The 27,614-nt window shown below is 51.2% G+C and overlaps 1 protein-coding gene across 3 annotated transcripts; it reads left to right on the forward strand.

The window, feature by feature from the left end:
• Nucleotides 1–530: 530 nt before the first annotated feature.
• Nucleotides 531–25,781, forward strand: HDHD5 (haloacid dehalogenase like hydrolase domain containing 5). Of its 3 annotated transcripts, XM_060191469.1 has the most exons (9): nt 566–670; nt 2,068–2,277; nt 7,833–8,036; nt 12,134–12,246; nt 13,288–13,381; nt 15,712–15,745; nt 18,812–18,986; nt 24,702–24,890; nt 24,983–25,781. In XM_060191469.1, exons 2-9 carry the CDS (start codon nt 2,275–2,277, stop codon nt 25,260–25,262), a joined length of 1,092 nt encoding a protein of 363 aa, XP_060047452.1. In that variant the 5' UTR covers nt 566–670; nt 2,068–2,274; the 3' UTR covers nt 25,263–25,781. The 3 variants fall into 3 exon arrangements, with proteins under 3 accessions (XP_007517262.1, XP_060047452.1, XP_060047453.1); XM_007517200.3 differs by lacking the exon at nt 2,068–2,277 and having other exon boundaries at nt 531–670; XM_060191470.1 differs by lacking the exon at nt 2,068–2,277 and having other exon boundaries at nt 638–778.
• The last annotated feature ends 1,833 nt before the right edge of the window (nt 25,782–27,614 follow it).

Below are 27,614 nucleotides of genomic sequence, written 5' to 3' on the forward strand. Positions count from 1 at the left end.
TAAGGACCTAAGGGGTTAGCAATCTCTCTCTTTAATAAATCTTTTTAATTAATTAATTTATTTATTATAGGATAGAGAGAGAGAAATTGAGAGGGGAGAGGGGAGTGGGAGCTGGAGATAGATAGATAGATAGATAGATAGATAGATAGATAGACAGACAGACACCTGCAGCCCTGCTTCACCACACAGAAGTTTTCCCTCTGCAGGTGGGGACCAGGGGCTCCAACCTGAGACCTCGTGCACTGTTATGTCGCGCTTAACCAGGTGCGCCACCTCCCGGCCCCAGCAATCTCTCTATCTCAGTTTCCTGCTTCCTGAAAGCCACTGATGACTGGGGAGCCGGCATTTCTAGGAAGCCGGCAGGAAGGCAGGCAGCGCGCACCTGTAGAGCCTGGCCCCCCTGGCTCCCCTCTGCCGCCAGTCCCGTGTACGCGCGCGTGCGCTCCTGAACTCGGGCAGCGGACTACAACTCCCGGGATGCTTCGGGGCGCCCTCCGCTGATTGGCTGCGCGGGGCTACGGTGGCCGGGCGGCACAGCGTGCTCGTGCTTGGAGCGGGCTGCATGGCGGCGCTGGGCTGCCTGGCGGCGGTGCGTGGCCTATGGGGCCGGGCGGCGCGCTCGGGGCGCGAGCTCCGCTGCGGGAGGGGCTATGCGGCGGGCCCCGCGCAGGTGAGCTGTCGGCGGAGGCTGGGCGCGGGCAGGCCGGGCTCTGCGTCCGGCTGGCGCCGCCCCTCGCCGGGAGTGTGACCTTCTGGCCCGCGATGCCCGTGTCCCCGGGTCAGTGAGAGGCCGCGGTCTTGATGACCCCCCTTTCGGATCTTGGATTATATTATTATTGTTGTTGTTTCTACCAGAGCACTGCTCAGCTCTGGTTCATGGTGCAGGGGATTGAACCTGGGACTTTGGAGCCTTGGGCAGGAGAGTCTCTGCAGAAACTCCGACCATAAAAATTTTATTTATTTATTATTATTGGATAGAGACAGAATCCAGAGGGAAGGGGAAGATAGAGAAGGAGACAGACAGACTCCTGCAGCCCTGCTTCACTCCTGGAGCTTCCCCCCTGCAAGTGGGGGCATGGGGCTGGAACTCCTTGCACATGGGGCTACATATATGCTTTCTACCAGATACTTCGCTGCTGACTTCCTAATATCTTCTTATTTTTTATAAATAAGTAGATGTGTCTAAATGACATGTAACAGGAAACAAAAGATATAATAAGGCAGTGATTTTGGTGAATTTGACTCTCAGTTGTACAGGAAGAGTCTAAAGGGTGTAAGGGACTGGATCTCTCTTTAAATATTTTTTAACATGCGCACTCAACCAGGTGCGCCACCACCTGGTTCCTAAATATTTTTTATTATCTTTATTTATTGTTGGATAGAGGCAGAAAGAACTTGAGAGGGAAGGGGCGATAGAGAGGGAGAGAGACACCCACAGACCTGCTTCACCACTCAAGGGGGCTTGAACCCAGGCCTGCCCCTCTCTCTCTCTCTCTCTCTCTCTTCTCTCTCTCTGGCTCAGGCACCTGGCAGACTGGAGTTCCAGCGAGATAGTCAGCTCCCTCGTCCTCGCTGACTGCCGGGCAAGTGTCTCTTTGTGGGAGCACTTAGCTCCTCCACTGCCAGTACTTACATGCAGCAATGCTTTTGCTGCTCCTGTGATGGAGCTGCTTTGTGCCAAGCACGACTCTCAGTACTTCGTTTAGTCTTGCAGTGATTTTTTTCCCCCCTAATAACCCAGTGACCCAGTAAGTAATGTACTAATAGTTCTCCTGTTTGGCAGGTGGAGAAACCGAGGCACAGTGAGGTTGAGCAAGCTTGCTTGCCTCAGGGCACACAGCTGTTTAGGCTACCTGAACCAAAGTGTCTTAGCCATGCCACGCAGTGCCAATCCTTTTGGATACAGAGAAATTGAGGGGGAGGGGGAGATAGGGAGGGAGGAGGGAGAGACCTGCAGCACTGCTTTACCATTGGTGAAGCTTCCCCCCTGCAGGTGGGGACTGGGGCTCAAACTCAAGTCCTTGCACACTGCAATGTGTGTATGTCACCGGGTGCACCACTGCCCAGACCCTCAGAATCAGTTGGCCGGTATGTCGTTCCTGCCATTTTACACATGAGCAGTGGAGAAGGGAAGAACTGTGCTGACTGGTGGTGCAAAGGGTGAAGTGGCTCAGCCAGAGGCTGCTGGGAGCTGTCAGGACTGCAGGCGCCATTGCTCACACCCGTGCCTGTGGTCCTAATTTCCCTCGTCTGCAGTGGCCTCGGCATGTCATTATGGTAAGTGCTGAGAGGCGGCAGTGCTTGGAGCAGACAGTCATGGTGTGGCTGCCAGCAAATCAGGCTCATTCAGGAAAGAAGCAGAAACACACTGGCACATTTTTAGGGGGTGCCTTCTTTTCAGACAAATCTTCAAACCACATGCCTTATCACCACTGGGCCCAGGGCTTGTGAAAGAAACAAGAGTTGTGCAGAAGAAACATGCTGGGTGCTGATAACAGAGGAGAGTGAAAGGAGAAGAGCGTGGAAAGATAGAGTCAGCCCCTTTCTCTGCTTCTCCGGTGGCTTCACTTTCCAAAACAGTCATATGGACTTTATTTTTTAGAGCAGTTAGTGGTAGGCTTACACAAAAACTCAGACTCACACGTAGCCTCCGCCCACTCCCATGTTGAGTTAACATCTGTGTTAGTGTGGTCCTTTGTGACAGTTGACGTTCTGGGTTGCTGGATGACTAAATCTTCATGTGCCGCACGTTGCGTCTGTGATCTGGTTAAGGACATGGGCCGGAAACAGCTTAGTTAATCAGTGTGCTGCTTGCTTGTCCATGACCGGAGTTTGAGACTGGCCCCCACTGCATCGAAGGAAGTTCTGGTGCTATGTTCTCTTTCATTCTCTCTGTCACAATTTAATTTAATTTGATTTATTTATTTTGCCTCCAGGGTTAACATTGGGCCTTGATGCCAGCACTATGAATCCACCGCTCCTGATGGCCATTTTTTCCATTTTATTGGACAGGACAGAGAGAAACTGGGAGAGGAGGGGAAGACAGAGAGAGAGAGGAAAAAAAAAAAAAAAACAGACACCTGCAGACCTGCTTCACTGCTTGTGAAGTGAACTCCCTGTAGGTGGGGAGCTGGGGGCTCGACTTGAACCGGGATCCTTGCACGGGTCCTTGTGCTTCATGCCATGTACCTGCCCTGCCCCTTCTTTGTCACTATTTTAACAGAAAAAGTTATAGATGAGAGAGCCTGAAGGGTTTTGCTAAACTATCCTAAGACCTTCATTTTCTGAGCAGCAGGAATTCTGGATTCTTGGATCTGAGAGGCTTCTGTCAGGAGTGTATCCACTGACCCCCACCCCCCACCCCCACCCCTCTTTGGCCTGTGGTTGCATTTTGCATTCCTCAGCACAGGGGAGCTGTGCTTTCATTTATTTATCTTTTAAACAAGCACAAAACAGAGTTGATTATATTCAACTTTACCTCCCCATTTGTTAGCTTCAGCTGAAGTAATGAACACTTTGTTACACTTTTATCTCTCTGGCTTTTGGTGGTACCAGAAATGGAGACATTGTCTACCAGCGCTTGCATTGAAAATCCAGTCCTTGGGGAGGAAAATCCAGTCCTTGAACAATTGAAATAGCTCATTTGGATAGTGCGCTGCTTTGCCACGTTGGGACCCAGATTCAAGCCCAGGCTGCCCCCCCCCCCCACTTGTTGGAAGAAACTTCTGGACTGTGATCTCTTTGTCTCTATGTCTTTTCCATCTTGGAAAAAAAATTCAGATTTTTTTTTTTTTTTTGCCTCCAGGGTTATTGCTGGGGCTCAGTGCCTGCACCATGAATCCACTGCTTCTGGAGGCCATTTTTTCTCCCTTTTGTTGCCCTTGTTGTTGTAGCCTTGTTGTGGTTATTATTATTATTGTTGATGTCCTTCGTTGTTGGATAGGACAAAATGAAATGGAGAGAGGAGGGGAAGACAGAGGGGGAGAGAAAGATAGACACCTGCAGACCGCAGACCTGCTTCTCCACTTCTGAAGTGGCTTTGCTGAAGGTGGGGAACTGGGGGCTCAAACTGGGATCCTTTTTTTTTTTTACTTTTTTTTTTTTTTTTACTTATTCCCTTTTGTTGCCCTTGTGGTTTTATTGTTGTAGTTATTATTGTTGTAGTCGTTGTTGGATAGGACAGAGAGAAATGGAGAGAGGAGGGGAAGACAGACAGGAGGAGAGAAAGATAGACACCTGCAGACCTGCTTCACCACCTGTGAAGCGACTCCCCTGCAAGTGGGAAGCCGGGGTTCGAACCGGGATCCTTATGCCGGTCCTTGTGCTTTGCGCCACCTGCGCTTAGCCCGCTGCGCTACAGCCAACTCCCCAAACTGGGATCCTTATGCTGCTTCTTGCGGTGTGCACTACCTGCGCTTAACCTGCTGCACTACCACCCGACTCCCAAAAATCCAGCTCTTAAGCTCTGCTCTCCTTGTTTCAAAATTATGAGTGCCTGTGTTTTACACTTAATCTTGCAGAATGGTGTGTTCTGCCCATCCAGTAAGGGCGAGAAGGCTGACTGTGGGGGCCAGGTGGTGGCGCACCTGGCTGAGTGCACATGTTACAGTGCACAAGGACCCAGGTTCAAGCCTCTGGTCCCCACCTGCGGAGGCAAGCTTCGTGAGAGGTGAAGCAGGGTTGTAGTTGTCTCTGTCTCTCCCTCTCTATCTCCCCCTTCCCCTTGATTTCTGGCTGTAGCCAATAAATAAGTAAAGATAATTAAAACTTTAAAGGCTGACCGTGTCCTAGAACAGCACTGTTCTCCCACTCAGGGACATGTCTGCTCAGAGCTGTCTCAACATTCACTGTGCCTTTTTTGAGCACTTGCAAGGTGCTTTCGCAGACTTTTAAGGACAAGCCTTCTTTTCTGACCCATATTGTGATCTCTCTCTCTCTCTCTTTGCCTCCAGGCTTATCACTGGGGCTTGGTGCCAGCACTATGAATCCATTGCTCCTGGTGGCCATTTTTTGCCATTTTATTGGACAGAGAGAAATTGAGAGAGGAGAGGGAGAGAGAGACACAGCCCTGCTTCACCGCTTTTTTAGCGACCCCCTGCAGGTAGGATACTTGTGCAGGTCCTTCTACTTAGTACTATTTGCATTTAACCAGGTGCGCCACCGCCCGGTCCCCTATAGTAATTTCCCTTTGAGAAGAAATGGCTGAGCTCTGAAGCCTCCTCTTCCCGAGAAAAAACCACATTGGTCTTTGCGGGAGTAGACAGACCCCCTTACACATCCCAGCTATGACCCCCACTCTCGTGGGAATTGGTGAGGAAGAGAGAGGTGTTTCAGGATCTCCGGGGACCCAGCAGGTATAGAGCATGGACTGGGGGAGGGGGTACAAAGTTGAGCCCACATGGCTAGGGGCCAAGGGCAGGTGGGGAAAGTGGTGTTTTCCAAGTAGGACAGTCTGCACTTCCTGGGTCTCTTCCTCCTCAGGGCGGCTGTGTGTGCTGTCAAGGACATGTGCCGGGAGGCAGACTTTTCACTGTAGCACTTGTAAAAGGGGCCATGTGAGACTCTTCTTTCTCTGAACATGGTCAGAGGTTTAAGGCCCCCCTGTGGCATTGATGGCAGCTCTGTTTGCTGCTGGCCACACTTGTAGCTTGTTGGTTTGAATCATTTTCCTCATTTCTTTTTTCCCTTTTTTCCTTTCTTCCTCCCCCCCTTTAATATCTTTATTATTGGATAGAGAGAGAGAAATCAAGAGGAAGGGGGTGATAGAGAGACACCTGCAACCCTTCTTCACCACTCATGAAGCTTCCCCTCTGCAGATGGGGACTGGGAGCTTGAACCTGGGTCCTTGAGCACTGTAATGTGTGTGCTCTACCAGGTGTGCTACTGCCTGGTCGTCCCTCACCCCTTTTTCTTTTATATAGAGGTAGTGAATAGTGCACTGCTTTGTCATGCTCAAGATCCAGGTTTGAACCCAGCCCTCACTGCACTGGAGGAAGAGTTCGTGCTGTGGGGTCTCTCTCTCTGCCTCTGTATCTATGTCTTTCTTTTTCTTTCTTTATTTCTATTATTGTTATTATTATCATTTTCCTCCAGGGTTATTGCTGGGGCTTGGTGCCTGCATCACTGCTCCAGGACACCTTTTTCCCCCTCCAGATAGAAAGAGGGAGAAGCAGTAGAGCAGTGGAGATCCCCCCACATGCTGCCAGGCCTTGAGCCTACACCACGCTGTGCATGTCAGTGTGGACCTCTACCTTGGGAGCTCCCTCCCCAGCTGTGTTTTCCTTTTTTCTTTTTCTTTCTTTCTTTCTTTTTCTTCTCTCTCTCTCTCTCTCTCTTTTTTTTTTTTGCCTCCAGGGTTATCACTGGGGCTTGGTGCTAGCACCATGAATCCATTGCTTTTGGCTGCCATTTTTTTCATTTTATTGACTAGGACAGAGAGAAATGGAGAGAGGAGGGGAAGACAGAGGGGGAGAGAAAGACAGACACCTGCAGACCTGCTTCACCACTTGTGAAGCGACCCCCCTGCAGGTGGGGAGCTGGGGGCTTGAACCGGGATCCTTACACTGGTCCTTGCACTTTACTGTCTGACTCCCCAACTTGACCTTTTGAAGTAGCCACATGGCAGACCTTGGAATGGAAAGAGACACAGGAAAATTCTGCTGGGGTTATGTTTGTGAACCACTCTTCTTCAATCAGATCAAGCAAAACCAAGCCATTTATTCACTATCTATTCATGTGTTTATTATTGGATAGAGAAGAGAGAACTTTAGAGAGGAGGGGAGATCGAGAGGGAGAGAGACAGACACTTGCAGCCCTGCTTCACCACTCGTGAAGCTTTCCCCCTGCAGGTAGGGACCAGGAGCTTGAGCCTGAGTCCTTGCACACTGTAATGTGTGTGCTCAACCAGGTGCATCACCACCTGGCCCCACCCACTTTTCAAGATTTATTTTAACAGACCCCAGTGCACTGCTCAGATCTGGGGTAGGATAGGTAGTGCTGGGGATCAAACTTGGGCTTTCAAACATGCAAGTCTGATGCATTCTCACACTGACTTACTAAAATAATTCAAACAAACAAAGCAGTTAGGCACTTTGAAATCCATAAGAAAGGCTGGGTTCTTCCGTGCAGGTGGGTTTGACCTACAGAAGCCCTGGGTTGCAGTGGGGGGGGGCGGGGGCAGGGGGATACTTCACCTGGCAGAGTATTAGGGGAAGGCTTAGGAAGGCTCAGGAAGGTTTTGGTTTGAATCTTGGTGCTGTGTGTACCAGAATGGTGGATCTGGCTTCTCTCTCTCTCCCTCTCCCCCCCCCCCCCCTCTCTCTCTCCCCTCCAGGGCTGTCGCTGGGGCTCGGTGTAGCACTAGGAATCCAGTGCTCCTGGCAGCCATTTTTTCCTTTTTATTGGACAGTACAGAGAGAAATGGAGAGAAGAGGGAGAGAGGAAGAAAGACACCTGCAGATTTGCTTCACCACTTATGAAGTATCCCCCTTGGAGGTGGGGAGCCAGGTGCTCGAACCCAGGTCCTTATTTATGCAGGTCCTTGTGCTGGCCCTTGTTCTTAGTGCTATGTGCACTTAACTGAGCGTGTCACCACCGCCCTCCCATTGCATATGGAACTGTTTGGCATATGCATAATAAATAATACACATGTAAGGGTGTATCTATGACCTAGCTCTGTAAACATATATGGAATAAAGAATGAGATCACAGGCCACGCTGGTTCTCCGTGTGTCTCTGTGATGCTTGGTGACCCAGGGACACAGCTGAACCCTCTCTGCAGCTCTCCGTCATCCTCCTTCTCTGGGACTCATCACCCTTCCCCCCTCCCACAGAGCGCACCCACCTTTGGGTTTCTGTTCGACATCGATGGGGTGCTGGTGCGGGGCCACAAGGTGATCCCGGCCGCCCTGGAGGCCTTCCGCATGCTCCTGGGTGCCCAGCGCCAGCTGAGAGTGCCTGTGGTCTTCCTCACCAACGCTGGCAACGTCTTACAGGACCAAAAAGCCCAGGAGCTCTCAGCCCTGCTGGACTGTGAGGTGAGGAGGGCTCACCCCAGGGACCCCACTCCGGGCCAGCCTCTCTTCCTGCCTTGGGAGGGGGGAGGAGGGCTGGTCTTCCCAGGGGGAGTGGGGCAAGTCAGGACATGACAACTCTCAGCCCCGCTGGATGGTGACTTGAAGGCCCAGGCTCAGGGTTGAGAATAATTTTACTTAATGAATTAACTAATCCAATCCCCCCCCCCCCCCAAGCACACTGTTCAGCTCTGGCTTACAGTGGTGCTGGGAACTGAACTTGGGACCCTCAGGCTTGCCTTTTTGCAGAACTGTGATGCTGTCTTCCCAGCCCTACTCCTCTTTCACTTCCTCCTCCTCCTACTCCTCCAGAACTCTACTCAGCTCTGGTTGATGGTGTGCTGGGGATTGAACCTGAGACCTCAGAGCCTCAGGCAGGAAAGTTTTACAAAACCATTATGCTGTCTCCCCAGGCTGGGGTCTATCCGGTTTAGATTGCTGGTTTAGACTGCCATCTCTTTCCCTCCCCTATCTCCCCTCCGCTCTCCTCCCCTCTCCTGGCTTTGGGTCATGCTAGGGGGTTGTCAGTCTCTACAAAGCAAGAGTCACACACATTTAAACCTCCAGACCCCAGGTGGGGCTCTGAATCGCCCCATTTCTCATGTGAGATCTGCACATTCAGATGAGCCCTGCCCCTCCCAGGGCTGCCCCTCTACCCACTCCCAGCTCCCCCTGTGCCCCCTGTGCCCTTCCCCAGTCTAGATTCTCCTCCTGTTTAGGGTGATATCCCACTTGGGAAAGTTTTTTGTTTGGTTGGTTTTGTTGCACCAGGTGTATCGCAAGTGCCTGTATGACTTCACCACTCCTGGTGATTTTTAAAATATATGTATTTTTAATATTTTTATTTACTACTGGATAGATAGATGGAAGTTGAGAGGGGAGAGGGAGACAGAGAGACATCTACAGCTCTGCTTCACCACTCGTGAAGCTTCCCCTCTGCAGGTGGGGACTGGGGGCTCGAACCTGAGTCCTTGCGCACCATGATGTGTGTGTTTAGCCAGTTGTGACACCACCACCCCCTTTTTTAACGAGTTAGAGAGGCAGAGACAGGAGAAGAAGCACCTGTAGCACTGCTTCAACTGTGAATCTCCCCCCCGACCCCGACCTCAAGGTGGGGACTCGGGGCTTGAACCCAGGTCTTTACACATGGTGACGTGTGCTCAACTAGGTGCTCTTCTGCCCAGCCCCTGGAAGGAGTCTGAACCAAACTAGTGTACAGGTAGCTGACCAACTGGGGGATGCTGCTTGGTGCTGAGGGCAGAGAAAGGACTGAAATTGAGTCCTTTGGTGGCCTCTGCAGATGGTCCTCGAAACACTCACTCAGTGTAAAGTCCTCATTGCTGGAGTTTCTATAAAAGTTAAAAAGCATGGCCTGGGGAGTCCAGTGGTAGCGCAACGGGTTAAGCGCAGGTGGTGCAAAGTAAAAGGACCCGCATAAGGATCCCAGTTCAAGCCCCCGGCTCCCCATCTGCAGGGGAGTCGCTTCACAAGCAGTGATGCAGGTCTGCAGGCGTCTATCTTTCTCCCCCCCCCCCCCCCCCCGTCTTCCCCTCCTCTCTCCATTTCTCTCTGTCCTATCCAACAACGACATCAACAACAACAACAATAATAACTACAACAATAAAAAAGGGCAACAAAATGGAAAATAAATAAATCTAAAAAAAGGGGACACAGTCAAGAGGCCAGGTGGTGATGCACCTGGTTAAGCGCACACATTACAGTGCACAAGGACCCAGGTTCAAGTCTCTGGTCCCCACTAGCTGGGGGAAAGCTTTGCAAGTGGTGAAGCAGGGCTGCAGGTGTTTCTCTGTCTCTCACCTTCCCTCTCTCTGTCCCCCTCCCCTCACAATTCTGTCTCTAGCCAATAATAAATACAATCAAAATATTAAAAAAATATAACTTTTTGAGTTAAAAAGCTGTCTTTTGTTAGTTTGACTTTAAATTTTTTTATTTTATTTTTAGTTATCTTTATTTATTTATTGAATAGAGACAGCCAGAAATTGAGAGGCAATGGGGTGATAGGAAGAGAGCAGGGCGGAGGGTAGATAGCACAATGGTTATGCAAACAGACTCTCATGCCTGAGGCTCCAAAGTCCCAGGTTCAGTCCCCTGCACCACCATAAGCCAGAGTGCTCTGGTTTAACAAAAAAAAAAAAAAGAGAGAGAGAGAGAGAAGGCGGTATTAACAGCAGTTGGCGCAAAACACAAGGACCGGCTTAAGGATCACGGTTCGAGCCCCTGGCTTCCCACCTGCAGGGGAGTCGCTTCACAGGTGTTGAAGCAGGTCTGCAGGTGTCTATCTTTCTCTCCCCCTCTCTGTCTTCCCCTCCTCTCTCCATTTCTCTCTGTCCTGTCCAACAATGATGACATCAATAACAACAACAGTAATAACTACAACAATAAAACAACAAGGGCAACAAAAGGGAATAAATAAATTAAAAAAAATAAATTTTAAAAAAGAGGGAGAGAGACACCTGCAGCCCTACCTCACCACTAGCAAAGCTTTCCTCCTGCAGGAGGGGCCTGGAGGCTTAAACTTGGGTCCTTGCGCACTGTAATACATGCGCTCAGCCGGGTGTATGACCATCCGGTCCCAATTTTTTTTTTATCTTTATTCATTTATTGGCTAGAGCCAGCCAGAAATTGAGAGGGAAGGGGGTGATAGAGAGAGAGAGAGAGACACCTGCAGCTCTGCTTTACCACTAGTGAAGCTTCTCCCCTGTAGGTGGGAACCGGGGGCTTGAACCCAGGTCCATTGTAACATGTGCCCAGCCAAGTGCGCCACCAACCGGCCCCCTGACTTTCTTTTGGATAAGAGAGATACAGAGAGAAAGACTAGCATACTGCTCAACTCTGGCTTTGCTGATGCTGGGATTGAACCTGGGACCTCAGAGCCTTAGGTGTGAAAGTCTTGCAGAACCATTATGCTGTCTCTCCCTATCCCCCAAAGCTAAGTCTATTATTATTACCTTATATTAGTGATTTAATATTGATTTACAAAATGACAAGATAACAGGCACAACTCCACACCATTCCCACCACCAGAGTTCTGGATCCCCATTCCCTCCAGTGGAAGCTACAGCAGTTCTCCTAAGCTTGCAGATATCTCTATAACTATCTGTCTATATTTGTATGTATTTGCCCTTTTTTTGGGGGGGTCCTTTCCAAGTCACACATATACCTATTATTACATTCAAATGCCACTCCTCCTCCCTTCTTTTTATCCCTCTATCTCTGGAGCTTGGTGGAGTTAGAGTTCAGAGCACTCTGGTCATCTTCTCCTTATCATTTCTCCCTCTGGGAGTATAAACCAGAATTCTTTATGGGGTACAGAAGGTAGGAGTTCTGGCTTCTGTAATTGCTTCTCCGCTGGACATGGGTGTTGGCAGGTGGACCTATACCCTCAGCCTGTTTCTGTCTTTCCCTAGTGGGGCAGGGCTCTGGGGAGGGGAGGTTCCAGGACACATTGGTGAGGTCGTCTGCCTAAGAAGTCAGGATGGCGTCATGGTAGCACCTGTAACCTCACAAGGAAAAAGCTAGATATTTAATCAGAACTGAGCAAGAGAGGGAACCAGGGCATCACTCTGGCACCCGCAGTGCCAGGAATCAAACTCAGGACCTCGTGAGAGTCTAGCTCCTTACCCACTGAATCACCTCCTATGGCACACTTCCTCTGATTTTGGGCGGGGGGGGGCAGTTTTCTTTTTCCTTTTTTTTTTTTTTTTTGTCTCCAGGGTTATTGCTGGGTCTTGGTGCCGGCACCATGGATCCACTGCTTCTGGAGGCCTTTTTTCCCCATTTTATTGGACAGGAGAAAGCTGAGAGAGGAAGGGAGATAGGGACAGAGAAAGAGGGACACCTGCAGACCTGCCTCACCACTTGGGAGGTTTCCACGCTGTAGGTGGGAGCCAGACACTCAATCCTGCTCCTCGTGCAGGCCCCTGTGCTAGTGCTGTGTGCGCTCACCCGGGTGTGCCCTCTTCCTCTTCTGGTGCGCAGAGTTGCCTCTTGTCTTAGCACTGCCCTCACTCCCCTCCCCCTTGTCTCCGGCTGCCCCGCAGGTGCTCCCAGACCAGGTGATTCTGTCTCACAGCCCGCTGAAGCTCTTCTCCCAGTACCACAACAGGCGCATGCTGGTGTCTGGCCAGGGCCCCCTGGTGGAAAACGCCCGGGCGTATCCTTGTGGCGGGCACCTGGCAGGCCTTGGCCAGTGCTCCCGTGGCAGTTGTGAGCCATGGGCTCTCCAGGGCAGCAGATGGGCCGCCCGAATGTGGCGTTTCCCAGCGTCCTGGGCCTTGGCCATGAGGGTCTCGATGCACCAGGCCTGGGGCCGCACGCTCGGCCTTCTGAACCCTGACGTGAAGGTGTCCTATATTTGGCTTTGGGGGCCCCCTGCTCTCTCTCTGGGTGCTGGCTCCCTAAGCCCGTCAGCCGGTGTGCTCTGTCCACTGAGAGTCTGTCCTTCTAGTAGAGTGTTCTCTCTGGAGGTGGAAGCTGTTGAGATGCTTGTCCACATCTTCTGGCTCGGCTCTGTGCCAGCACCCTGTAGTGGATGTCCCAGAGGAGGGGCCCCAGATGCACCCCACATGGATGCCCCAGGGGAATGGGCCCCGTCCTTGAAGAGAAAGGCAGCACAGACTGAAAGTCCAGCAGAGGGGTGGTCTTGGGTGCTGTGAGGGGGCACCCCTCTAGCGGGGGCTCCGTGAGGCTTGCTATAGGGGGTGGCTTGAGCTCCCCACATGGGAGAGGCAACTGAGGAGCTAGAAGGAACTGACTGGGGCCCTGGGAAGCCGCACAGGCCCCTGTGCTACTGCGTGGATCTTGGGAGGGCATCATTTTGGGCTTCCCCGGGGAGTGAGAGAATGGCCTGAGTTGCCCTCCCTTCCTGGCAAGCCTGCTTCCTCCTCCCAGATTCAGCTCAGGCTTTACTCAGACACCTCTGCTCCAAGCAGTCGCTCCCCTGCACCCCTGGCCTCACAGAGCAGTGAGGTACCTCCCATGCCCATGCAGCCTATGCCCCCGAGTGTACCCAGCACTGAGGGGTAACGGGGTCCCAGTAGCCATGGGCTGGCTGGTCACTCCTGTCCAGGCAATGAATGAATGGCCTCTGCTCTGCTGCCCCCCTCGCCTACCCACCCAGGGTGCCATGTGTCGAGTGGGGCTCTCCTTTTTGCACCCTGCGCTGCCTGGCTTTGCTTCCATGACCTCCCTCTAGACTGGGCTTCCAGAAGGTGGTGACCGTGGAGGAGCTGCGGGTGGCCTTCCCAGTGCTGGATATGGTGGACCTGGAGCGGCGGCCCAAGACCACGGTAACTAGGAGAACTCCCCTCGGGCTCCCCCTGCTGAACCACCAGCCCTCCAGTCTGGCCCGAGAGCCCTGTGCCACCCTGCCCCCTCGCCACCCTCCCACGCGCTGCCTCTCTCAGACGGCGACTTGTTATTCACCAAGGCCCCTGCACTGGCTCTGCCTCAAGACCCCAGCCCCTTCCAGCCAGAGGCTGCAGATGTCAACAATGGCCTCCCCTTGTGTAGTGGCTCCCCGGGCCTGCAGAGGTTCTGCGGCTCCCATGTCCCCGGCTGGCCTGCCTCTTCTCTTTCTTCTGAACCTCAGCTGCTGGGCCTATCACAGGTCCTCTTCCATGTGACTGTTCCCTCCCTCTTTTAAAATTTTATTTTATTATTAGAGAAAGAGAGAAATCAAAAGGGGAAGGGGAGATAGTGAGGGAGACAGAGAGACACCTGCAGCCCTGCTTCACCACTTGCAAAGCTTTCCCCCTGGCAAGTGGGGACCAGAGACTTGAACCTGGGTCCTTGTGCACTGTAATGTGTGCACTTAACCAGGTGCACCATCACCTGGCCCTTTGACTGTCTCCCCTTTTTCTTAGATTTATTTTTCCTTTTGTTGCCCTTTTTTTATTATTGTTGTAGTTATTGTTGTTGTTATTGATGTTGTTGTTGTTGGATAGGACAGAGAGAAATGGAGAGAGGAGGGGAAGACAGAGAGGGAGAGAGAAAGATAGACACCTGCAGACCTGCATCACTGCTTGTGAAGTGACTCCCGTACAGGTGGGAAGCTGGGGGCTTGAACCGGGATCCTTACGCCTGTCCTTGTGTTTTGCGCCACCTGTGCTTAACGCGCTACGCTACTGCCCGACTCCCTACTGTCCCCCTCTTAATGACCTTCGGCCATTAAGGATGACCTCAGTGAACTTTATTATTTTTAAAATATTTTTATTTATTTATTATTGAATAGAGACAAAATTTGAGAAGGGAGGGGTGTTAGAGAGGGAAGGAGACAGTGCAGCCCTGCTTTACCACTAGTGAAGCTTTCCCCCTGCAGGTGGGTCCTTGCACACTGTAGTATGTGCACTTAACCAGGTGTGCCACCGCCTGGCCCCTGCTCTGTGATATATATATATGTATATATTTTTTTTCCTCCAGGGTTATCTCTTGGGCTTGGTGCCTGGAAGCCATTTTCCCCCCTTTTGTTGTTGTTGGATAGGACTGAGAGAAATGGAGAGAGGAGGGGAAAACAGAGAGGGGAGAGAAAGATAGACACCTGCAGACCTGCTTCACCACTTGTGAAGTGACTGCCCTGCAGGTGGGGAGCAGGGGGCCCGAACTGGCATCCTTACACCAGTCCTTGTATTTCGTGCCATGTGTGCTTAACCTGCTGTGCCACCACCCTGACCGCCTCTGGGAACTTTCTGTACATCACCTGCATCAGACTGCCAGCACTCCACAGTAGATGTCCCCAGGGTAGAGGCCAGCACGGGACTAAAGGTCCTGCAGAGGGTCGCAGGCCCAGCTCGGCTATAAATGAACAGGCCTTATCCCACCTCTGTGACCTCATCCTCTCCTCCATGGTCATTTTTATCGTATTTAAGTGAATTGTCACCAGGGTTATTGCTGGGGATTAGTGTCAGCATGAGGTATCCACCATTTCAGTGGCTTCTTTCTTTCTCCCTTTCTTTTCCTCTTCCTTGGATAGAAGCAGCATTAAAAGGGAAGTGGGAAACAGAGAAGAAGAGATAGAAAGACACTGCAGACTTGCTTCACCACTTGAGAAGCTTCCCCCTTCAGGAGGCTTGAACCAGGGTCCTTGGCACCACAGCTTGTCTCCTCAATATTTAAGTGCTGATATGGGATGTTCATTTGCACTGTGCATGTTGTATGGAGGACCAGAGTCAGAAACGGTCCTTGAACAGCTGGGAGGTGAAGTCTACAGAGGAAGGACACACAGCCAGGTAGCGGCAGGGCCAAGACCACAAAAGCCAGGGGATGAAACAGACCCAGGAAGACTGGTGAGGTGGGGACAGGCACTGGCCTCCCTCCCCTCAGTGCTGCTGCCTCTAGACTCTTGCTTGCCTATCTCTCTGGTCTCCCGGGCTCGCTGGACACCTAGCCTCTCATGTCACACCCTGCAGCCCGTCAGTGCCTAGTATGGGGCCCTCTCGTCATCTGTCTTCCTGCATCTTCTCCTGGCTCAGCCTTTCCCTCTGCGGGGCCGGAGCGTGGGGGTGGCTGTGTCCCGACTGCACTGCGCTGTCCCCCTGCCCCTCCCCCCACCAAAGCCTGTTCCCCGAGCCCCATGGAAAGCTACCATGCACTGACGGGCCTGTTCTCTGTCTCTCGGCAGCCCCCCCCAAGGAATGACTTCCCCGCCATAGAAGGTAATGGGGGCCTCTTGTCGGGGTCCTGGCCGGCCTTCCCCTCCCCTCCCCACACTCCGCACAGTGACAGCAGGAACATTGGCCCAGTGTCGGGACTGGTGACCTTCAGGTCACCCCAGTGGTCTCAGATCTGCTGCTTCTTGTTCCAGAAACACCATCTGTTTAGCACTTAGAGGGTAAAAGAGACTTAAGAACCAAATCTGAATTTCTTTTTTTAATTTTCACTTTACTTATTATCAGAGGCAGAGAAATTGAGGTTGGGGAGGAGGTAGAGAGACAGAGAGAGACCTACAGCACTCCTTCACCACTTGTGAAGCTTCTCCCTGCAGCTGGGGACCAGGGGCCTGGACCTGGGTCCTTGTGCACCCTGTCAAACCTGTCCCCACCCCCCTCAGACACATCATACTGTCCCCTTTAGTGTCCTGAGACCAGCATCATCCACAACAGGACTCTCCATTCGATGCTGAGTTCAGTTTCTTCAACACAAAGCCTTAGTTAGAGTATGGCGGGAGGTGACATGAGTGTTGTTACCTGACAGGAAGTCGAGGCACAGTGAAGGAGTGAGCTGGGCATGAGAAACATCTCGAGCTCACTGCTGGACACAGGACACAGATGAGTGTCTCCTGGACTCAAAGTAGGAGCAGCTTCGTCCTAGGCGACGTTATGCTTCCAGCATGATGGGCAGATGCTGGAGTGGTCAGGAGCTGGAGGGCCCAGGTTCAGTCCCTGGAATTCCATGTGCCAGAGTGGTGCTCTGGTATCTCCTTCTCTCTCTCTCTCTCTCTCTCTCTCTCTCTCATTTTTTCCAGTAAATACATCTATCTAAAGCTGGGGAGACAGTATCTTTTTCTGCAAAACAGCTTCCATTTCTGAAGCTCTGGGTTCCAAGGTTCAGTCGCCAGCTCCACCAGAAGCCAAAGCTGAGCTGTGTTCTGGTAAAATAAATAAAAATAAAAAGAGGGCTGGGAAAATAGCTTACTTGAATAGTGTCCTGCTTTGCCGTGTGTGAACATGAGCTTAAGCCCAGCCCATACCACCTTATTAGAACATGATACATTTTCTCTCTCTCCCTCTTTTTTCCTCCCCTTTCTTTATTTGTTGGAATAGAGACAGCCAGAAACTGAAAGGAGAGGAGAGGAAAGAGAGGGAGAGAGACAGAGACACCGGCAGCCCTGCTTCACAACTCACAAAGCTTTCCCCCTGCAGGTGGGGTCCGGGGACTTGAACCTAGGTCCCTGTGCACTGTAACATGTGCACTCAACCCTGTGTGCCACCACCCAGCCCTAACCCTCTCTATCTAAAAAGAGATTTGAATAAAATAATAAATCCAAATCTAAAATAAACCAGGAGACACTGCTTTGAAAAAGAACCCATGTTTATGAAAACGATGTCCAACCCCATATGTGTCTCCTCAGCAAGTGGAATCTGGAGTCTGAGCTCAGGTCACAGTGAACAGGCTTCTCAGGAGTGGAGCAGGATGTGAAGCTGGTTGTGGCCCGGTGGTCACAGTCCTCTCACAGTGGCCCTTAAAAACAGATGCTCCGGTTGCCAGAAGCCCTCACTAGGGGGCAGCAGCACACCCTCCAAGAGCTGCCGGGAGGGTCTGCCAGCCTTGGCCCCCAGCTGCTGAAGGAGACCTTGGTGGTCAGTGTTGCTCTTGCACAGTTAGAGAAACCGAGTCATGGGGAAGCTAAGTCACTTGTGTGTGCCAATGGGCAGGAACATGGCTGGCCTTCAGGTTCTGTCAGACCTACTGGGACCCAGGAAGCCCTTCGGCCAGGCCCAAGAGGAAGCAGCCTTGAAGCACTCCCGGAGTCCACGGCGAGCAGGGCACCACTCTGTCCTGCTGGCATTTGCAGAGTCACCCCGAGGCTTCACACGTGTACTCAGCTGCCTGCCAGTCCCCTGCAGTCACGTATTTTATTATTTTTTAAAGATTTTATTTATTTATTTATTCTATAAATTTTTATTTATAAAATGGAAATATTGACAGGATCTTAGGATAAGAGGGGTACATTTCCACACAATGCCCACCCCCAGAGCTCCATGTCCCATCCCCTCCATTGGAAGCTTCCCCATTCTTTATCCCTCTGGGAGCATGGACCAAAATTCTTTTTTTTTTAAATATTTATTTATTTATTCCCTTTTGTTGCCCTTGTTTTATTGTTGTAGTTATTATTGTTGTTGTTATTGATGTCCTTGTTGTTGGATAGGACAGAGAGAAATGGAGAGAGGAGGGGAAGACAGGGAAAGAAAGATAAACACCCGCAGACCTGCTTCACTGCTTGTGAAGCGACTCCCCTGCAGGTGGGGAGCCAGGGGCTCGAACTGGGATACTTATGCCGGTCCTTGCACTTTGCACCATATGCGCTTAACCTGCTGTGCTACTGCCCGCTCCTGGACCAGTGTTTTTTATGGGGTGAAGAAGGTGGGAGGTCTGGCTTCTATAATTGCTTCTCTACTGGACATGGGTGTTGGCAGGTGGATCCATATAATGAGAAAGAAAGGAGAGAGAAAGAACCAGACATCACTCTGGTACATGTGATTCTAGGGACTGAACTCAGGACCTCATGCTTAAAAGTCCAATGCTTTACCCACTGTGCCACCTCCCAGACCACCTGCTGTCACTTGTTATTATTTTAATTCTTATTACTTTTTTAATTTTTAAAAAACCTTTACTTTATTACTGAGTAGAGATAGAAATTGAAAGAGGAGGAAGGGATAGAGAGGGAGAGAGACAGAGAGACACCTGCAGCCTTGCTTCACCATTTGCAAAGCTTTCCCCCTGCAGGTATGGTTCCGGGGGCTTGAATCAGATCCTTGTGCACTCAACCAGGTGCACCACCACCTGGCCCCTCCACTGTCACTTTTTAGCCTCTTGCCCCTGTGGGCACCAGTGAGAACCAAACCCAGTTGGGAATCCCTGCCTGGGCCCCCAGTTGGCTCAGCTTGAGGACAAGGGAGAGCAACTGGCATGGGGGCCGGCCACTTGGGGGTCCTCCCAGCTTCCAGGGAGCACTGCCACTGTGCCCTGCAGCCCCCGGCCCATTCTTGTGCTCTTTGCAGGGGTGCTCCTTCTGGGGGAGCCAGTGCGCTGGGAGACCAGCCTGCAGCTCATCATGGATGTCCTTCTCAGCAACGGTGACCCTGGGGCCGACTTGGCCGTGCCCCCTGATCCCCACCTCCCCGTTCTGGCCAGCAACATGGACCTGCTGTGGATGGCAGAGGCCAAGATGCCCAGGTGAGGACATGGTCCCCCCCCCCCACCTACAGGCCCCACCCAATCCCAACCCACAGGCCAGATCCTCTCCCCGTGGGTGATGCAGGAAGTCAGACATCTTGGCTTAAAGGTTGGCTTCAGGGGTCAGTCAGTCAGCAGGAAGCAGAGTGCTGGGCCCAGGGCACGCTCTGAGGTGACCGTCAGCACCCAGCCCCTCCCTGCCTCCCAGAACCCTCAAAGCCTGTGCTTCTGGGGGAGAACCCAGATTCCGGGTGACAGCAGAGGCACAGCTGGTTGGACATGGCATTCATTCTTCAGTTTTTTTTTTAATTTTTTTATTATTTTTATGTATTTACTAGATAGAGACAGACAGTAACTGAGAAGGAAAGGATGCTAGAGAGACAGACACCTGCAGCCCTGCTTCACCATTCGGGAAGCTTTCCCCTAGCAGGTGGGGAAACTGGGGCTTGAACCTAAGTCCTTGTGTACTGTAATGTGAGCGCTCAACCAGGTGTACCACCGCCGGGCCCCTCCTTTACTTTTTTTCTTCTTTCGCTTGGGTCCCTTTGCTCTTGAGATGGAGGGCTGGGTGGGCTACAGGAAGAGCTGCTTAGACAGTGTGCGTGACCCAGCTTTGAGCCTGGCTCTCACCATAATGCAGGAGGCCTCAGTGCTGTGGTCTCTCTTTACCACTCCCCCTTCCTCTGTCTCTACTTTAAAAGGAAGAAAAGGGGAGTCTGGCGGTAGCACAGTGGTTTAGACGCAGGTGGCACAAAGTGCAAAGACCAGCATAAGGATCCCAGTTTGAGCCACCAGCTCCCCACCTGTGGGCGGGGGGGGGGGGGGGGGTCGGTTACTTCATGAGCGGTGAAGCAAGTCTGCTGGTGTCTGTCTTTCTCTCCCCCTCTGTCTTCCCTCCTCCGTTTCTCTCTGTCCTATCCAACAACAACAACATCAGTAACAACAATAATAACCACAACAATAAAACAACAAAAGGGAATAAATATTTAAAAATATTTTTAGAAAAGAGAGTCGGGTGGTAGCACAGCTGGTTAAGCGCGCACATGGCGCAAAGCGCAAGGACCAGCGTAAGGATCCTGGTTCGAGCCCCGGGCTCCCCACCTGCAGGGGAGTCGCTTCACAAGCAGTGAAGCAGGTCTGCAGGTGTCTATCTTTCTCTCCCTCTCTCTGTCTTCCCATCTCTCTCCATTTCTCTCTGTCCTATCCAACAACAACAACAATAATAACTACAACAATGAAAAACAACAAGGGCAACAAAAGGAAAAATAAATAAACAAATAAATATAAAAAAGAAGAAGAAAAGGGGGGTTGGGTGGTAGCACAGCAGGTTAAGCGCACATGGTGAGAAGCACAAGGACCAGCGCAAGGATCCTGGTTGAGGCTCACAGCCGCCCACCTGTAGGGGGGATTGCTTCATGAGCAGTGAAGCAAGTCTGCAGGTGTCTTTCAGTTCCTCTCCTCCATTTCTCTCTGTCCTGTCCAACAATGACATCAGTAACAACAATAATAATAACCACAACAACAGTGAAACAACAATGGCAACAGAAAGGGAAAAAATGACCTCCAGGAACAGTGGATTTATGGTGCAGGCACTGAGCCCCACCAATAACCCTGGAGGCAAAAAAAAAAAGATGTAGGGACATGGGTGGGGTATGCTAGGCACCAGGTGACTCTCTTCAGAAAGCGAACAGTTTACCATGCTTGAGGACTTGGGTTCGAGCCCCCAGGTTAGCCCCTGGGAGTGCCTAGAGGGATAAAGTTTTGCAAGTGGTAATACCTCTCTCTCTCTCTCTCTGTCTCTCTCTCTCTCGGAAATTAAAGAGAAAAAATGACTACCAGGAGCCGCAAAGTCATGTAGACAAATTCTAGCGCTAACTCTGGTAGCAACAGAAAAGTGGCAGGGTGGAGGGGTGGCAGGGATTATTCTGATAGTTCTGTAGACTAGACTTTAAGTATTTTTATATTTATTTTTTCCCTTTTGTTGCCCTTGTTGTTTTATTGTTGTAGTTATTATTGTTGTTGTTATTGATGTCATTGTTGTTAGATAAGACAGAGAAAAATGGAGAGTGGAGTGGAAAACAGAGAGGGGGAGAGAAAGAGAGACACCTGCAGACCTGCTTCACCACCTGTGAAGCAACTCCCCTGCAGGCAGGGAGCCGGGGCTGGAACCAGGATCCTTGCGCCAGCCCTTGCGCTTTGTGCCACCTGCACTTAACCCACTGCGCTACTGCCTGACTCCTCTGACTTTCAGTATTTTTACGTAGTGGTTTGGGAGCCAGGCAGTGGTGCACCTGGTTGAGTGCACAGGTATCAAGCACAAGGACCCAGGTTCGAGCACCTGTGGGGGTTCCACTTCATGAGTGGGGAAGCAGGTCTGCAGGTGTCTTTCTGTCTCTCCCTTCTCCCCCTCCTCTCTTAGTTTCTCTCTGTCCTGTCCAATAAAATAGAGAAAAAGGAAAAAAATGGGGGGGGGGCTCTGGTGGTGGTGCACCTGGTTAAGCAGACATGGTACTAAGTGCAAGAGCCCATGCAAGGATCTGGGTTTGAGTCCCTGTTCTCCACCTGTGGGGGGGGGGGGGGGGGTTGGGGACGCTTCACAAGCAGCAAAGTAGGGCTGCAGGTGTCTCTCTTCTCTCTCCCTCTCTGTCTCCCCCTCCTCTCTCAATTTCTATTTTGTCTAATCACATGGAAAACATGGCCACCAGGAGCAGTGGTTTTGTAGTAAGTAAATAAAGAAAAGGAAAAAGATGGCCACTGGGAGTGGTGACTTTGTAGGGCCGGCACTGAGTCCCAGAGATAATCCATGTGGCAAAAGGAAAAAAGAAAAATCAGTAAGAGAGAGTGAAGCCTGCAGTTTGCTTCATCGTGAGGGGGGCCAGGCTAGAGCGCACCGTCTGCGTGAGCTGTCTTATAGTTCCCCTCTATGGAATTTCCAAGTGCATTCGGGCTGCTGGAGAGGTGGCTCCCCTTAGATCTGCATGTCGAAACCCTGGCTCTGATCCCTGGTGCCACCTACATGGGAGTGCTTTGGTCTCTCGCGCTCTGTCTCTGAAATGCATCTTTCTTTTCTTTGTTCTTTGCCTCCAGGGTTATTGCTGGGGTTTGGTGCTTATACTAAGAATCCATTGCTCCTGGTGGCCATTTTCCCCCCCATCTTATTGGACAGGACAGAGAAATTGAGAGAGATGGGGGAGATAGAGAGGGAGAGAACAAATCTTTCCTTAAAAAAAAAAAAGTAGGGGCCGGCTGGTGGCACACCTGGTTGAGCACACATGTTACAATGTGCAAGGACCCAGGTTTGAGCCCCCAGTCCCCACCTGCATGGGGAAAGCTTCACAAGTGGTGAAGCAGGGCTGCAGGTGTCTCTCTGTCTCTCACCCTTCCTATCCCTCCTTCTCTCTCAATTTCTGACTGTCTCTATCCAATAAATAAGTAAAGATAATAAAAAAATTTTTTTAAATATTTACCAGTGAGGAAGAGAGAGAGGCGAGGCAGAGTATCACACTGGCACTGGTGATGCTGAGGATAGAGCCTGGGACCGCATGCTTGAGAGTCTAGTGCTTTCCCCACCCAGGCAGCTCTGGGACTCCAGAAATCTTTCTCTTTGCTTCTTTTTGTAAAGTGTGTTTCTGCGATGTATTTTCTCTGAAGCTTTCTTCCTCGAGTTGGGGTAGCTGACATGCCGTGATGAGGGATGAGGGTGTTTAATGTGGGCTGTGTACTGCGTTGCACGGGGGTGTGGGTGTGGGATGTGTTTTTTTGTCAGCCTGACTTGAGATGGATTTCTCATTCCGTTATTGGAATACTGCAAATAGAATTCGTCCCACAGATGAGTGACACTGCACTGTTTGGCTCAGTACCAGCAAGGGGGTGTTGCTTTACCACGTGTGTGATCCAGGTTCCAAGGAAGGAAGCTTCAGTGCTGCAGTCTCTTTTCTCTCTCTAGAGAGAGATGATTGATCAAGATTGCAGATCTCTTCCTTTGTTTTTGTTTTATTCTTTTTAGTAATTGTTTCATTTTTTGAATTTATTTCCTTTTTTGTCCTTTTTTTTTATTGTTGTAGTTATTGTTGTCGTTGTTGTTGGATAGGACAGAGAGAAATGGAGAGAGGAGGGGAAGATAGAGAGGGGAAGAGAAAGATAGACACCTGCAGACCTGCTTCACCATCTGTGGTGGTGGGGAGCCAGGGGCTCGAACTGGGATCCTTGCATTTTGCACCACTTGCGCTTAACCTACCGCACTACTGCCTGACTCCCTTATTCTTCCTTTGTAACAGGCAATCCAGGGCATTTACAGGGATGCAGAGGTCACATAGGCTCCTAAGCTAAATATAGGCCCCAGATCAGATCAAATCAATGGGGTTTGCAGTCAACAATATTTATACACTTTCCCATATTTGGGAGCTGCTCTCTTCCCTAATCCAACTTTCTAGTCCTTTTTCTAGCCATGACATCACCTCCCCAGACAATAACCTGGTCCACCTGCATATCAGATGTCAGGCTCAGGCAAAAATTAATAAAGTTATTTATCACTTGGAATATACCTAATAGGCAATCTAGAGCTTACATAGATAGAAACCCCACTGGTCAGGGACCCAGTTTTGTTTTGTTTGTTTTAATCAGGCCACTGCTAATGGTGGTGCTAGGGATTGAACCTAGGACCTCTGAGTCTTGAGCATGAGAGTCTTTTGCAGAACTATGCTGTCTCCCCAGCCCTGCTCAGAGATCCTAACATCTTCTGTCTCCCTGCCTACAATCTTTCACCCTTTGCTATTGATTCCAAAACTGGTGCCTGTGCTCCAGCCATCACATCAGCATCCCAGGGAGCATGGTGGAGAAAAGTGCAGAGACCTCTTCCACACTTCTTTTTTATTTTTTTAAATAAAATCTATTTATTTATATATTGGATAGAGACAGAGAGGAATTGAGAGGGGAAGGTGAGATAGAGAAGGGGAGAAACAGAGACACCTGCAGCCCTGCTTCACCACTTGTGAAGTTTTCTCCCTGTAGGCGGGAACCAGGGACTTGAACCCAGGCCCTTTGGCATTGTAGTATGAGTGATTAACCAGGTGTGCCATTGTTGCCCTCAATTTTTTTTTATTAAGTTTTTATTTATTTATTTATTTATTTTCCTTTTTGTTGCCCTTGTTGTCCCTCAATTTTTTTTTATCTATTTGTTGGATAGAGACAGTCAGAAACTGAGAGGGAAGGGGTTACCCTGATAGAGAGGAAGAGAGGCAGAGAGACACCTGCAGCACTGCTTCACCTCTTGTGAAGCTTTCCCCCTGCAGGTGGGGACCGGGGGCTCGAACCTGGGTCCTTGCACACTGTAACATGTGCACTTAACCTGGTGTGCCACCACCTGGCCCTCTCTCTTTTTTTTTTATTATCTATTTAATGGATAGAGACAGCCAGAAATCGAGAGGAAGAAGGGAGATAGAGAGGGAGAGAGAGACCTGCAGCCCTGCTTCACCACTCGCAAAACTTCCCCCCTGCAGGTGGGGACCAGGGACTTGAACCCAGGTCCTTGCACAGTGTAACATAGGCGCTCATCCAGGTGCGCCACCCCCCAGCTCCTGACCTCCTCCACACTTCAAGGCTGCTTTCCAGAGAGGCCTGGCGCTCCGCACCTCTGCTGTCGCCAACTGGTGGCAGTGTGGTAGGATGGGCCCAGAAGGAGGGAAGACATGGCTGACGGATACTCTCTGCCCGCAGGTTCGGCCACGGCACCTTCCTGCTTTGCCTGGAGACCATCTTCCGCAAGGTGACGGGCCGGGAGCTGCGCTACGAGGGCCTGATGGGCAAGCCCAGTGTGCACACTTACCGCTATGCAGAGGCCGCCATCCGCAGCCAGGCACAGCGCCAGGGCTGGGCCGCCCCAGTCCGCACTCTCTACGCTGTGGGGTGAGCCCTGCCCCTCCTCCCTTCCTCCCTCCCCGGTCCTGTGCAGTGGGCCGCACTGATCTGCATCTGCCTGCTGCTCCGTGTCTCTGCAGCGACAACCCCATGTCCGATGTCTATGGCGCCAACCTGTTCCAGCAGCACCTGCAGACCGCACAGCAGGCTGGGGGTCAGGAGCAGCCCTCCGGCACGCAGAGCTGCACCTCCATCCTGGTGTGCACGGGTGTGTACAGCCCCCAAGGGCCCGAGGCTCGTCCCTTCCACAGCCACCGTGACTTCAGCCCCAGCCCGGAGCTCCTGCGGGCCGCCTATGTGGTGCAGGACGTGAGGGAGGCCGTGCAGCTGGTGCTGAGCCTTGAGGGCTGGGCAGCCTAGATGGGGGGGCAGTGGGAATGGTGGAGCAGTGTGGACGGTGGGTAGTGTAGACGGGGCATCCGGTCTCCGGAAACTAGCCTCAGCAACACTCTCCTCGCTGCACACAGCCGGCCAGCACTGTCACTCAGAGAAAGACACTGGCTTCTTTCTGTGGTGTTTTTTTTTTTCTTTTCCTTCTGGACATTTGTCACAAAGGACCTGGGTGGCCTTCAGGCAGGCCTGGCATCCTTCAGCCAGCCCCGCTGGTGCCTCCCCAGTGCCAACCTCAGGCCGGCCCCTCCACCCTGTGCCTTGGCTTCCCTGTCCTTAGCCACTGCCAGGAGGCAAGGGGCAGGGCTGAGGGTGGTGGTGGTCTAGAAGAATGAGCCAGTTCCTTCAGGGGCCTTGGCCCACACCCGCCTGCTGGCAGAGTGTGAAGCTCACACTCAGATGCTATTTTTGGTGGCATTTTAGCTTATGCCCAGGGACTGGGGGCGGGGGGGTGGGTAGCATTTTATAAATTAAAAGAGTTGTAACAAAGCTTGACTTTGACTTGTTTCTATTTTTTTTTATTTTACTTTTTAATTTTTTAGCAGTCTTATTTATTTTTTATTTCTTTATTGGAGAATTCATGGTTTATAGTCAACAATAAAATAAAATACAATAGTTTGTACACGTGTAACATTTTCCAGTTTTTCACATAACAATTCAAACCCCTACTAGGTCCACCTCTGTCTTCCAAGGACCTGATCCTTCCCCCCACCCCAGAGTCTTTGACTTTGGTGTCGTACACCAACTCCAGTCTTATTATTTATGTATTTGTTATCAGATAGAGGGATAGAGAAATTGAGATGGGAGATAGACAGAGAGACACCTGCAGCCCTCTGTCACCACTTGTGAAGCTTTCCCCCTGCATGGGGGGACCAGGGGCTTGAACCCGGGTCCTTGCACACCGTAATGTGTTTGTGCTTAACCAGGAGCGCCACCATCCGGCCCCTTACTTTATGTTGCTACCAGGCTCATCACTGGGACTCAATGCCTGCACTGTGAATCTACGGCTCCTTGGGCCATTCTTTCTCTCTCTCTCTTTTTTTTGGGGGGGGCAGGCAGGACGGGTTGAGACAGAAATTGAGAGGGAAAGAGAGACAGTAAAAGAGAGAACATCTCTTTAAAAAAGTAAAAGAGAGAAGCTCCTCTCTGCAGGTGGGGAGCAGGGGCTCGGACCCCAGACCTTGTGCACGCTAACATGTGCGCCGCCAGAAGCACCACCGCCACCCCCCCACCTCTGTTTGTAACTCTAGCTAGTCACAGGGGGCAGGTGCTCGGGGAGGCAGTGGTGGGGCTGTGAGGCGGGGAGCTGGACGGTTGTTCTTCCTAGGAGGCCCTTCTTCCCCTCCCCTCCCTCCTCCCTGCCACCCCCAGTCTGGGCCCTGGAGCCTGGGGAGAAATGTGTGCTGCTCAGGCACTGGCAGATTCTCAGCAGCGTCCCTGATGTGGAACCCAAAAAAGGACTCTTGTGTATGTGTGGCCTGCTCTGAAGGAAGGAGTCTTTTCTTCAGTAAATCCAGAGGAGTTTTTTGTTTTTAACCTTAAATACAGTTGTTATTTCTTTACCACCAGGATTCATCACTGGGGCTCAGTGATTGCAGGATGAATCTGCCACTCCCAGCCACCATTTATTTTTCTGATAGTGACAGAGAGACACCTGCAGCACTGTTGCCTGCTCATGAAGCTTCCCCCCTGCAAGAGGGGGCCCGGGGCTTGAACCCAGGTCCTTGTGTGTGGTAGCATGTACTCTGCTGGGTGCACCTCCTCCTGGCCCCTCCATTACTTCTTTTTTTTTTTTTGCCTCCAGGGTTATTGCTGGGGTTTGATGTCTACACTATGAATCCACTGCTCCTGGAGGCCATTTTTTTCCTTACTTTTAAATTAAATTATTTTTTTTATTGGATAGGATAGAGAGAAATTGAGAGGGGAGGGGAAGATAGAGAGGGAGAGGAAAGATAAATACCTGCAGACCTGCTTCACCGTGTGAATGAACCCTCTGCTGTTTGGGAGCTGGGGGCTTGAACCTAGATCCTGGTGCTAGGTAATATGTGCACTTAACCAGATGCACCACCACCCAGCCCCACTTTTTAAAAAAATATTTATTTAAATTAGTTAATGAGAAAGAGCTACAGAGAGAGAGAGAGAGAGAGAGAGAGAGAGAGAGAGACTATCAATCTAGAGCCCTGCTCAGCTCTGGCTGATGCTTGGGTTTGAACCCGGGACCTCAGAGCCTCAGGCAGGGGAGTCTTGCAGAATCACTGTGCTATCTGCCCAGCACCCTTTCCATTACTTAAGATCTAGTGGCAAGGTCACCTCAGAAATCCC

Source organism: Erinaceus europaeus, chromosome 5, assembly GCF_950295315.1.
Source record: "Erinaceus europaeus chromosome 5, mEriEur2.1, whole genome shotgun sequence".
NCBI lineage: Eukaryota > Metazoa > Chordata > Mammalia > Eulipotyphla > Erinaceidae > Erinaceus > Erinaceus europaeus.